The sequence below is a fragment of the Elgaria multicarinata genome, chromosome 1, assembly GCF_023053635.1.
Source record: "Elgaria multicarinata webbii isolate HBS135686 ecotype San Diego chromosome 1, rElgMul1.1.pri, whole genome shotgun sequence".
NCBI classification, from domain to species: Eukaryota; Metazoa; Chordata; class Lepidosauria; order Squamata; family Anguidae; genus Elgaria; species Elgaria multicarinata.
The window spans coordinates 56285108-56297827 of record NC_086171.1 but is presented as its reverse complement, the minus strand read 5'-3'; the positions used below and the strand labels follow the sequence as shown (position 1 = coordinate 56297827).

Sequence of the window (12720 nt, the reverse complement as noted above, 5' to 3'; positions counted from 1 at the left end):
CACCCCACAGCAGAGAAAGCATGGGGGGTTGTTTAACGCAGCGGCAGCCCGGCGCTGTATAGGAAGCCCCTAGGTTGCTCCCCCCTCCCTCTTCAGAGTCACACCTTCTGTGAGCACATTCAGTGAAAGGTCATGTTAAATTCTCCCACCAGCCAGAAAAAACCCAAGAACCTGTGATCTGGTGTGGAGGATTCTCAGCAGTCAAAGAACAATGTAGACAAGCGTCCAAGTTGAAATGCAGTGGAGTCACAAGACAAATGACTAGCTGCTATTAAAAGGCCATGGTATAATATAATTGCTGTTCTTTCCTTGAACCATATTCACATATATCCGGTATCATCAGTGTTTCCCAGCTTCCTTGCAGCTTGGTATCAACCCCAGGAGTTCCCTGGCTAGCTATGCTGCCTTTTCCTTGGATGCCGCCCCAGTATTCCCTCACTGGCTATGCAGTGAGAGAATACTGTTATCCTCCATGTGACCTTAAATTCCTCCTTTTGCTGACGGGATCTAAGGTCACATGGGGGATAACAGTCTGTGGCAGGACAACTTCACTAGTTTTTACAATATTATCTTCATTATCTTCATTTTTTAAAATAAGATGGTACGGTATTAATTTTCCAAATATATCCAGTTGTTTACAGTAGGTAGTATATCTAACATTTCCCCCTTTTTACTTTACAACCATTGGCTGCCTGGAGAATGTCCTTGTGGTACTTAATAATAAGAAAATATATTTAGGGTGCAATCCTGTGCATGTTTAGACAGAAAAAATATGTGTTTTTCTGTCTAAACATGCATAAAATTGCACCTTAGTCTGTTTTTCATAATCTGAGGAAAGGCTGATTTGTATATAAATTTGATTTGAAATAAATCATGCCATATTGTACCAAATTCATATATTTTAACTTTGTCTTAGCTAATTTAAACCTTCCTCATGAAAGCTCCTCCCCCCTCAGCTGTCACCATCAGCGGGCTGAGCTGAGGGAGATGAAAGGGAGAGCACAGCCATTCCACCAGCCATTTCAATTCAAGAAGGACGCAGACAAGCTGGAGCGTGTTCAGAAGAGGGCAACCAGGATGATCAGGGGTCTGGAAACAAAGCCCCATGAAGAGAGACTGAAAGAACTGGGCATGTTTAGCCTGGAGAAGAGAAGATTGAGGGAAGACATGATAGCAGTCTTCAAATACTTAAAAGGTTGTCACACAGAGGAGGGCCAGGATCTCTTCTCGATCCTCCCAGAGTGTAGGACATGGAATAATGGACTCAAGTTAAAGGAAGCCAGATTCCAGCTGGACATCAGGAAAAACTTCCTGACTGTTAGAGCAGTGCGACAATGGAATCAGTTACCTAGGGAGGTTGTGGGCTCTCCCACACTAGAGGCCTTCAAGAGGCAGCTGGACAACCATCTGTCGGGGATGCTTTAGGGTGGATTCCTGCATTGAGCAGGGGGTTGGACTCAATGGCCTTGTAGGCCCCTTCCAACTCTGCTATTCTATGATTCCCCTCCTCGTTCCTTGTGTATCTTGTATTTTCAGATTGTAAGCCTGTGCTCAGGGACTGTCCCTCAATTGTTAAATACCCACAATTGTTTAATTGAGGGTATTTAAGCCGCTGTGGGAACCTTTTTGGATGAAGAGCAGCATAAAAATACCTCAAATGAATAAATAATTGAAGTTGGTATGCCGATTTTTCTGCCGTGGCTATTTGCCACAGCTCTAGTGAGAAATATTTAAATGTTAAAAGTTCTTCAGTTTTCCAACTTTTAGCTATTACAAGTGAGCTACCATTATTATTATTATTATTATTTATTTATATAGCACCATCAATGTACATGGTGCTGTACAGATAACACAGTATGGACACAATTCCTTAGATGTCACTTTTGCATTTTACTCTTCTCATATTGTTAATTTTAATATCTTCAATTTTATCAATATATTTGGCAAACTGGTTTTCAATAAAGAGGTTTTTTTTAAAAAAAATTATAAAGTAAAGGGACCATTATTATTATTATTATTATTATTATTATTATTATTATTATTATTATTATTTTATATAGCACCATCACACATGCAAGAAGCAGTATTGATTCCAAAGCAGTATTAGTCCAGTCCCTGAAAATCCTGAACTAAATTTAATAAAATGCTGCTTCACCACTCAGTCTAGTTGAAGTCTCCTACCAATCTGCAGGGTAAAGCTCTTACCTACCAACCTGACTCAAATAACATTCCAAATTGCTCATTAGTATCTATGGACCCTAGCAAAAGTAAATCCTAAAAGGCCATAGTTTTGCAGAACATGATAACATGTGTCATAGCACCATAAATCATATTCTTAAAAAGATAAAACATAGGAAATGATCATCAGGGTACAGTATCAACAAGAGTGATATATTTAGAAAGAGATGTCGCCTGGAGAAAATATATTAAAAGACGCCTCTAGATATTGACGCCTCCAGAACTGTTGCTACCAACTGTTGTTTGCTGCAACATAACCACATGAAACAGCAGAACCACGATCACATGCTTGATCCTGTAATGTAACACCTTGAAGCATTTCCTCTAGAAATGATGCTTCAGCACCAGGAAATCTGGTTGGCTGAGACTGACAGGATCATTCACTATTTCCAGGAACAACGAGGCCACATGCTATCCAGTGAGGTTGAGTTGGGTGAAAAGTAGGAAGTTATACTTTGTAAATCCACACATTTTTTTCTTCAGAGCAAGGGATGAATGGCCATTCTTCGCAGTGTTACTCCATGTAAATCAGTGGTTGCTCCTGCATTGTTTACTTCTGATTCCTAGTTACCACCGTGTAATTGTTTTAACCTCTTTGTTTGTAACATGTGTTGCCATGGGAAGGCATATGGGGACAAGAATAAAAGGGCCCTAAGGCAACTGTTTTTCAAATGTATCTGGAAAATAGCTGAGATTATTTTTGTCGTGATAGGAAAGAATCATCATTGTTCAGGAATGGTGCAGTTCTTTAGTGTGACTAGGCCTCCACTTGGCTAGCATAGTGCTTAAACTAGGGTCTTCCAAAAACAAGCGACCTCTGGTTGCCAGATTGAAATAATTATCTGGGATTCCAGGCTTATAACAACTAAACACGTAAAGGAGGATTAAAGTATACTGGAATTCAGACTAAAAATAACGAGGGTTTCCCCTTCTGTGGTGCAATATCATATGACATTAAACATTTACCACATGAGAAGCTCAAATGCACAAAAAGCTTTAACTGTAGCCCTTTGCAAAGTGTTTGAAAGACTCAATGCCTGCTAGCCATACTCCAGACCTCCACTTCAACTCCCATCAGCCCCAATGGTCAGGAATGCTGGGAGCTGTAGTCCAACAGCTCTGGAGGGCACCAGGTTGGGGAAGGCTGCTTCATTATGTTCCTCAGCCACTCACTCTGTAGTCCCAGTGTCTTAGCTCATGCAAGCAGAGCTAGCCCTAGTATGAGGCAGGGTGAAGTAGTTGCTTCAGGTGGCAGATGCTGGGGAGGCAGGGCTGGTGCCAGACTATATTGCATCCTAGGCCGGGAGGTGGGAGAGGGCACCCACCAGGACAAACCCTAGCTGCACCACTCAAATGGGTCTGGTGCCAGGCTGGGAGGTGCCCGACAATGAACACGGGGCCTGGCTGTGCCTTCCTCCCTGTCCCAAAGTCGGGCATTTAAAGCAGGCTGGGCCTCAAAGCCGGCTACAGGCCCCGCGTCCACACCAACTGGCCCTCTCAAACCTCTCACGCTGCCCCCCAAGCACTGCTTGAAGCTTCACTGCACCGCTAATGGTGAAGCTGCACCTCTCCCAGATGCGCATACTGGCTGCTCCTCATGGTGTGGGTGCCCGCACCCCGCCTGGTGCCTCTTGCTGTCAGGGAGTGTCCCAGACACAGCTCCGCATGTGCCGCTCACACCCACACACAGCGAGCCAGGCCAAACGCTGGGCACGAGTGGAATCCCCTGGGCGGCTCCAGTGCGGCCAGCAGAGACTCGATGTAGGATACGTGGGGAGGGGCGGGGAGGGGCAGGGCTGCGCCAGGTTCCAAAGGGCAGGGGCGCCCCCGGGCATTGCTGCTGCCGCATGCACCACACACTGCTGACCCTCCCCTCCCCTCCCCTCCCCTCCCCTCCCCCCGACACTGTGGCCAAAACGCTGAGCCATGAAGCTCCCCAGTAGCTAGCCAAGCCAGCCAGAAGGTCTGGGATGTGGAGGCTGCAGTTGTTCCCAATTCTGGCTAAGCCAGGAGATGGCTGCACCGAGGGTCAGCTGTGCCCTAGGTAGCTGCCTTGTTTGCCTAGTGGTAGTGCTGGCCCAGTGGAGAGTGGGAGCAATGTGTTAGAGGACAGAGCTGAGTGTGCCATGCAGGCCACCCTGTACCCCCTAAGTTAACCTGTTGCCCTCAAGTGCAGTGGAGAAAGCCATCCCTAGTTAGAGTTGGATTTTGCCTACCAGTCTGGTTGGCTTTTTTATGTGAAATTTGGGGGTGGGGGCAGGGGAGGGCCATCTTGTCTTAAGCAAGCAGCAAAATGGTTTGGGCTGGCCTTGCAAGCATGGGAGCAAGTACTGGAGGCACAACCTCAGGCACGACCTCTCTTGCTGATCACAGTGGAGAGGGTGAGCTTAAAGAGCCCTTTGCTTGAGTTTCTCCCACACAAGTCAAGGTGCATAATAAGCACAGGGCATCGGGGTTATGTTCAGGGCCAGATGGGAAGCATTTGAGGGATGGGTTCAATTCAGTGACATTTAAGCATGTTGTCATTCCACTGATGTTAGGGAAAGAACTGTTTCAGGGCACGAGGTCCCCTGGGTGATGACAAGTCCAGAAGGCTGCATAGAAGGCTCAGTAAGCAGAGGGATGCCGTGGAGTAAAGGGGGGGCTAAGCTTTTCTCAGGCTGTTCCCCATGCTGCCAACTCAACAAGTTTGTTTGTAGTTTTCTTTTTTCCTCCCCAGCCCCTTTTCCTTTTGTGTCATGACTTTTAGGGATTTTTTTTAACCTGCTACTTTACCAAGGCTTCTGCTTCTGGATTCTGGATTCAGATTAGTTCCTTTATACACTTTCTCCCCCAGGTTCCCCGCCCCCTCTGCTTTTCTATACATTCCATTATACAACCACTAGGTGGTGCTGTGGTATGGCAGAATTGTGCGAGTACCCTAGGATTTCATAGTGCCATTCACTGATATACTAGACTTTCCTCATTGGGGGTGGGGGAATCATAAAATGGTTGCAAACAGTGGGAGAGGCCCTGGAGTATAACAATGTAATGTAAAGCACCCACAAACTACCATGAGGAATCACGAGAGTGCAATAAATGCCTCGTGTAGGAAGGCTCTCAGACTGTCAATCTTGTTTGTTTGTTTTATTGCATTGCAAGCCACTCATGGAGCCTTTCTGGCAGACAAACAAACAAGCAAACAAATTACATGCTACATTGCTTGATCAGGAACGAGAACAAGCTGCTGTCTGGATGCACCTTAACAGTAACACTTCATACATAGCATTTTTTTTTAATCTATACAGAAATAATGTACATGTAGGAAAATCTGCTTATGCTCTAAAGTATGAAATATGCCACAAATGTGTTAGTTCATTGAGTGCACTGATTGGTCACCCCATTTCAGGAAGACTACAGAAGCTGAAGGAGCTGGGGTGAGTGGGAGACTGGCTCTGTGAATTCAGCCAAAAGCTATGGCTAGTACAGTCCTGATGAGCATGTAGATAGCTGGAACCCTTTTTTGGGGGGGGGATGAAGCAAGCTGGGCTCGTTTGAATCTACATAGCCAGTGCATCGACTAGGGTGGCCACTTACTATCAGCAAAAAAGAGGAAATGCATCACCAAAAAAGAGGACAAAAGAGAATACCAATTTGCATAATAGTTGCATATGCTGTGTGTGTGTGTGTGTGTATGCAAAATTAAAAATATTTTCTATAATTTAAATAGAAATACAATACGTCTCACCATAGTGTGGAAGACTGTGAAAAGGAGACTGTGTGCTTACTCAATTTGCTGTGCGTATGCTAACTGTTGATGTCGGGCAACTTCTAAGTCCCTTGGCTCTCCCTCATCATGGTTCTTTGACTTTAAAACAGATTTGCACTGGCCAGACTACCAAACAGAGGACACCTTCAAATAGAGGACTGCCCCCTCAGAGCTCTTCAAATAGAGGACTGTCATCTGTAAAGTAGGACCCCTGACCACTCTCAGGTCAAGTGCTAGCAAAAATCAGGCCAAATCCTAGCACAGATACATGACTTCCCTGTCTTTTTACCCAAACAACCTGGACAAAGGCCAGGAGATTATCATACAGGATGCTACTCCTAAGTGCTGCTAGTTCCGTTAAATCACTTTTCTGTGTGAATAAATTAGGGTGACCATATTTGGGAAACCAAAAAAGAGGACACCTAGTGTGTGTGTGGGGAAGCAGCTTTCTGAGTCCTGCAGAAAGTACGTTATTCCCCCGCCACCTTAAAGAACCCGATTGGAGTGGAGGAGGGGAAAGGATTTCATTCTGCACCACCACCATCCACTCCAATGGGGGCCTTTTCTATAATGTCCACGAATGACCCACTTTCCCCTTTAAGACCTCAATTGGAGCTCGGGGTGGGGGAACGATGTGCCTCAAGAAAGCATGTCATTCCCTCCTGCCATACTAATGGCAGCCTTAAAGGGGAAGGTGTGTCATTCCAGGACATTATTGAAAATTATAGAAAATCCCCCCTGACACCATGGAAAGAACAAAAACCAGGACAAATCCGGGGAAATCCTGACAGTTGGTCACCCTAGAATAAATGCTTGAAGGCTTTTTGAATTTTGTTTAATCATACTCTGAGAGGAGGTTCCTTGGCTTTTCTGTTAACTTGACTCAGCGATAAAGAAACAATTTGAATAGCCCGCTGTGACTAAAAGCAACACTACTCCTGTAGGGCAGACTGCTGGCAACATGTCCTCTGGGTTGTTTTTTTAACTGCCACCATGAACTCCCACTCTAGAGGCATTCAAGAGGCAGCTGGACAACCATCTGTCAAGTATGCTGTAGGGTGGATTCCTGCATTGAGCAGGGGGCTGGACTCGACGGCCTTTTAGGCTCCTTCCAACTCTACTATTCTATGATTCTATGATTCTCTTAGCCACCCAGAGTCAGGAGTGAATGTGCTTCCTACAAGTATCTATGCATGGTGTAGATTCATGGCACCATGGGAGACTGACTAACAGCCAAGCTCCCATTCAGGCTGCACCTCAACTTCCCCTCTCTCCTTCCTGTTAACTTAAAGTAGGGGTAGCCAATTTCCTGGGGTCAGATGGGTGCATTACACCCCTCCCACAAATCTCCCACAGACAGACCACTGAAATTTGGTCCCTGCATGGCTTGTTTTGTTGAAAAATTGAAAGGGGAGGTTGCTGCTGTCACTGGTTGCAAATTCAGCATTGGAGGGTTCAGGAGGGCCTAAAAACTGGTGGGATGGACACATGTGGCCCACTGGCTGTGCGTTGTCCACCCCAGGAGCATAACAAAAGCAGTCTAGGGTGGTGCTTGGGGGAGAAGTTCCTTTTGGGCTTGTCACAAATTCACTCCAAAAGCTCAGGCCCAAATTTGAAGGCAAACTTCTTATTAAGCGGAAGCAATAAAGGACAAGGGGTGGGAGGAGAATAGATATTTACTTAAAAAGAAGAGAACATACTAAATACTAAAAAAAACTAAAAAAAGTTTACTATCCTACACTCAGAGAGTTCTCACAAACATAGGGGTTACCTGGATAGATTTGGCGTACAGCATCTTCAGATGGCTAACAGAGGGAATAGGGAAAGTCCTAGTGCACTTTGTAATTATGATTTGAACAGGGGCAAGATCTTCTTAGCACATTTTGGGCAAGAAGATGTGTCTGTCAAGGTCTTAAATAAAAAGGGTATTGCTGTATTGACTGCAGATAGATTTGACATCTTAAAGGGTGGGTGGGTGTTTTTTCATTGGCACATTTGACAGTGGCAGGAAAGACAGGTGCACTGGTCACCTTGAAAAGATGGCTAAGCAACATGGACTGGAATTATCGTAGATTTAAAAAGGGAGACACTGGAATGGCAGCTTGATGTCACACCCTCCTAACTACATGATGCTGCCTGAACTTGGGGCTCCTCATGTTCATCCTAACTTCTGAAGTTAGCTGGGTGGCAGGTCGGGCCCAAACATTTTGATGCCTGAGACAAAAGACAAGATGCCCTCCTCCTCACATACACACACATTCCATGTACAGAATTTGACTGGATGGTCATAATGGTTGTTACTGGTGATGGGGCAACATCCTCTACTGTACAAGGGAGCAGCAGAGTAGATTAAAAATGGGGTAGGCAACATGGTGTCCCTGAATGCCTTCCTCAGAACCTGCCCAGGTTACTTTGCCATGGCAATTGTCTCAAACTGCAAATGAGTAGAGAGTACAGAGCAGGCTAATTTAGGAGATTCAGGGGGAGGGGTGGAAGGCTGCTGCCACCCTAGCATTTCACTCTGCCTAATGGGAGGGTTGGCCCTGGTGCCTAGTGACCAGAGAGAGGGCCTTTAAAGTCACAATTCTGTTTTTGGAATGCCCTTGCCAGTGAGGCTCACTTGTTGCCAACTGAATTGGCTTTTTGGCCCCAGGTGAAGACATGTTTATGTGTCCAGGCATTCTGGCAAGGAATGTAAATTGGCTGACTGAATAGGTTTATTCACTCTGCTGAGTTTTTGCACTGAATATTGATACTGTTATTCTTATTTTTGTTCCTTTTACAGTGACTTTGCAATTTTTTTGTGCATCACCCTTATAATTTTACTGAAGGGCTGCCTAAAAATCTTTAAAATAAACAAATACTTTTATTTAGTATCAGGCAAATACCTAAGAGACCAACAGGTGAACCTGAAAACCCATATTCACTAACCCTCCTGCAGCACTAATTGAATCATATCTTATATCTGTCACACTATATCACAGGATAGTAGGGGTAAAATTAGCTTCCTTGGAAGTTTGTAAACTGAAAGGCAAAGCAACAATCTTTCAAATCAATACGCATGGAGACAACATACATTCTCTTCTTGGTGCTGTGCATCTTCAGTGTCCTATTTCAGAAAACACAACTCCTTCTCTGTTAATGCTGCAGTTCTAAGCATACTTGCTGGGGAGCTAATCCTATCAGTTTACTTACTGAACACGGTCAATGGAGGGTGTTGGCTGAGGGATTCACAGGGGCTGTGAATTCAGTGGAACCATTCTGGGTTTCAGTCAGAACTCTAAAGGAGCTATTCAACGGGATAGGGTTTAGTACCTTGGTTAGCTCCTTTAGCGTTCTGGCTGGTTCTGACTGAAACCCAAAATTTATCCACAGCCCCACCAGACTAGTAGCCACTAGCCTCCACTGAATATGCTTAGGATTGCTCTACTAGGATGCAATCCTGTGCACAATTACAAAGGAAGACGCCTCATAGAACATGGTGGGTACTTTATATTTGACTAAAGATGTATAGGCTCAGGTTGTTTGACCGTGAAATCATATAACTGCCGACTCAGGATTAAGTCCCACTGAGTTCAGTGGGGCTTACCCCCAGGGTAAATGGATATAGGGTTGCAGCCTGAGTAAGTTTTTATCAAAAAGAGACATCTACTTTTATTTGTTGCACTATTAATGAAAGTTTTTGAATGAGTGCAGCAAGGGGATGGTGCAGAAAGCTGAAGCAACTGTTCCATGTTTCAATATAACTGATGCAAATCTAAAAGGTCTTTCAAGAAAAAAACACATAATGGATTGTTATTTTCAGCCTGCTGCATTTGTTCCAGATTTATTTTTTCTTTCTAATGATTTTTTTGGCTTTACTTTGAACTATCATGAAGTACCACATATCTCCTAGTTTTATTACTCACAGTGCAGCAAAGACCAGATTAAATAGCTGCAGTAAATCTCTCTAGAGTCTCGTTAGTAGTCACTGAATTCTACTGCAGTTTCAAAACTTCCCGAATTGAAATGAAACACACAATCCCAAAAGAATGATGCTGGGGGTGGGGGAGATGACTGTCAATGCAATTCTATATGCACTTACCTGGGAGTAAACATCATTGAATTCAATGGGTCTTACTTCTGAGTAGACAAGCATAAAAGCTTTCTTGAACATCCACATCCAACTTGATTCTTTAAAGCAAGAGTGGGGAACCTGTGCTCAATAGATGTTGTACTACAATCCCCATCATTCACGACCATTTGCCATGCTGTCTGGGGCTGATGGAAACTGAAGTTCAACAACAGCTGGAGGGCCACAGGTTGCCTGCATCTGCTTTAAAGGACTCCCCCAGAATCCTTACCATCATTGCTTTCAATGACAATGGGTTCAGAAAAAGGAGATGGCGTCTTTTTAATAATGCTGTGAAATTCAGCTTGGAAATGGACATATTTGCAGCTACACTGCCTTCCAGACAAACATGAGTTAGGATGAAAGTGCAAAAGGGGAATCTGAATTCAGAATAGGTGCCAATAGATTAGAATTGTTTGAATCCAGGGTTTTGTTTGGAACCTCTATGCTGGAAAAGAAACTTTCCCTAATAAAATGACAACATCAACAACAACAGCAACACAGTTGAAAGAAATATATTTCCAACAAGGAGGAAACAGTGGAAACAAATTTCTTTCCTATTCCCTATCTCGTTTTTACTGTTGAAGTGAAGCCTGCTGTATTAAATTAGAAAATAGGATTCCCTGCACTTGGATAATTCATGACCTTTGCATTGCTCATTGCATGGATCAGGGTTTTTTTTTCCCATGCAGAGGGCTTTTGTTTGCTTTGAAAGTCATTGGAGTCTGTGAGTGTCACTGCTATAGCCCAAAGATGTTTACTCTGCTAAACATCCAGTTTAAGTCCTGCAGCACTGCAGGAGGTCAAGGATATATTAATAGAAACGGATATACATTGTGATTCATTTCTCCTCGACTGCATTTACGTCTGTGCAAAGTACAGAGCTTCAAGTCAACCCTTGCTGCTGAAATAAAGCATCACAGCTGTATACCACTGGAGTTTCTATTTTGTGAGAACATGGCCTGTTACTATTAAATAGATGTTAGCCTCCGAACATTAAGAATAATTCAATAAAGAATAATAAAGAACAGATTTGAAAAGAGAATGGGAAAAAATGGCCCTGGACTCTTATAGTTTTGCAATTCATCATGCATTTATAATCAAGCATTCTACACAAACACATATCACATACGAAAACCCTTCCTGGTTCTAAGTAGTTAGAATGGCAAAAATATTTTAAAACACCTAGAGGAAATGCAAGTCACCAAGACACAAAGCAGTGTTGTCATTTACCTGCTGAAATTGAGAAGACACTGTCAACAAAAGAGGTCTGAGATAGAGCAAAGCAGAGCAGGAGCTGAAGATAAAATCCCAAAGCAACACAGCTGAGGACGACCATGCTGGCTGCAAACTGTATTATTCCAATGAGTGGGGCGAGGATCTCTTGTCCACTGTTTTCTCTGCCCGTCTGCCTTGCTTGCTTGCTTTCTCCCTTTCACTCCCTCACTGGTTGGGCATGTTTATGTGTGCACGTCTTTCCCTGTCTCTCTATGTGCTTTGGAAAGAAAGAATGCCAACCATTTCCCATTAAATCTTCCCCTTACACTAGACAGGGCTATATTTAACTCAAGCGCTGGATCAGATGCCCCCATCACAAATACCAACTATTAAAACATAGTTGGAGTGTTAATAAAGAGAGGGAGGGCATGCTTTTAAGCTGAGCAGGGGACCACATTCTCTGATTGATAAGCAGCCACTCATTGAGAGAGCTCCATTCATTATTTAACCCTATCTCCCCCACTGCACAAATGCTTCCACACTGAGATAATGGACTTAGCAACCTTATGCTTCTGCATACTGATTCTCATTTCTGTTGTTCATTCAAGGCTTTATGGTGTTTAACAAACTACACGTGGATATTGGAGTGCCATTAAATTGTACATTATTAGAGCCGGAATAATCACGAGTGAGAGACTGTAATGACACAGAAATAAGCACTCACTCTTGATAAAGTGTCTTGGACCTCAGCAACTGAAGAGAGAAGAGTTCTAAGGCTGTAGTTTTCATTTTCTTTCATTTTCTAGGAATCTTTCCACACTGATTCATTTGTTGAGGAACCTCTTAACATCTGGCATGAACATCTGACATAGCAGGGGATTCTGGCGCATGTTCTGTGGTACACTCATTTTATATAGGGCCCAGGACAAGCCATTAACTTACATCAGGAGCACAAATAGTGTAGTCTGCAGCATTCAACATCACATGGAGAACCTCCATGGAGACAGGAGGCTGTCCTCTTCAGATCATCACCATCCATGAGTATAAGCTGATGGAAATGTGTGAGGAGAAGATGAGGCTAGCATGCTCCCCTTCCTCACAAGTTTACTCTACTCAGGTTTATAATGCCTAAATAGGGCTATAATCTCCTCCTGATTCAGTCCAAACATGGGTAGGTGAGAGCATGCCTACTTCTTGCCCACCCCATGACATGTCTGCCCTGCTTCCTCCACATAGGGCATAAGGTTCAGATAGTCTACGAACATAAATTCCAACATGTGTAAGCCCATTTTTTCCTATTGATTTCCTGGATAAAATCCAGTAATTGACCACAGCATCTGGGCTTATGGTTGTAGGTTGTATTCAAATGTTGTACCTTGTGTAGTCATCTAGGAACATCAGAGAC

General features: G+C 43.9%; 1 protein-coding gene across 2 annotated transcripts in view; it reads right to left on the bottom strand.

Annotated features, from left to right (window-relative positions):
- The window catches only part of COLQ (collagen like tail subunit of asymmetric acetylcholinesterase), a 56380-nt gene extending 44878 nt beyond the window's left edge, over positions 1-11502 (bottom strand). For both annotated transcript variants that reach the window (XM_063115837.1, XM_063115843.1), the window contains exon 1: positions 11331-11502. In XM_063115837.1, the coding sequence (XP_062971907.1) occupies positions 11331-11436 (106 nt within the window). In that variant the 5' untranslated portion in view covers positions 11437-11502. The remainder of the gene's footprint in view (positions 1-11330) is intronic.
- Positions 11503-12720: the final 1218 nt, after the last annotated feature.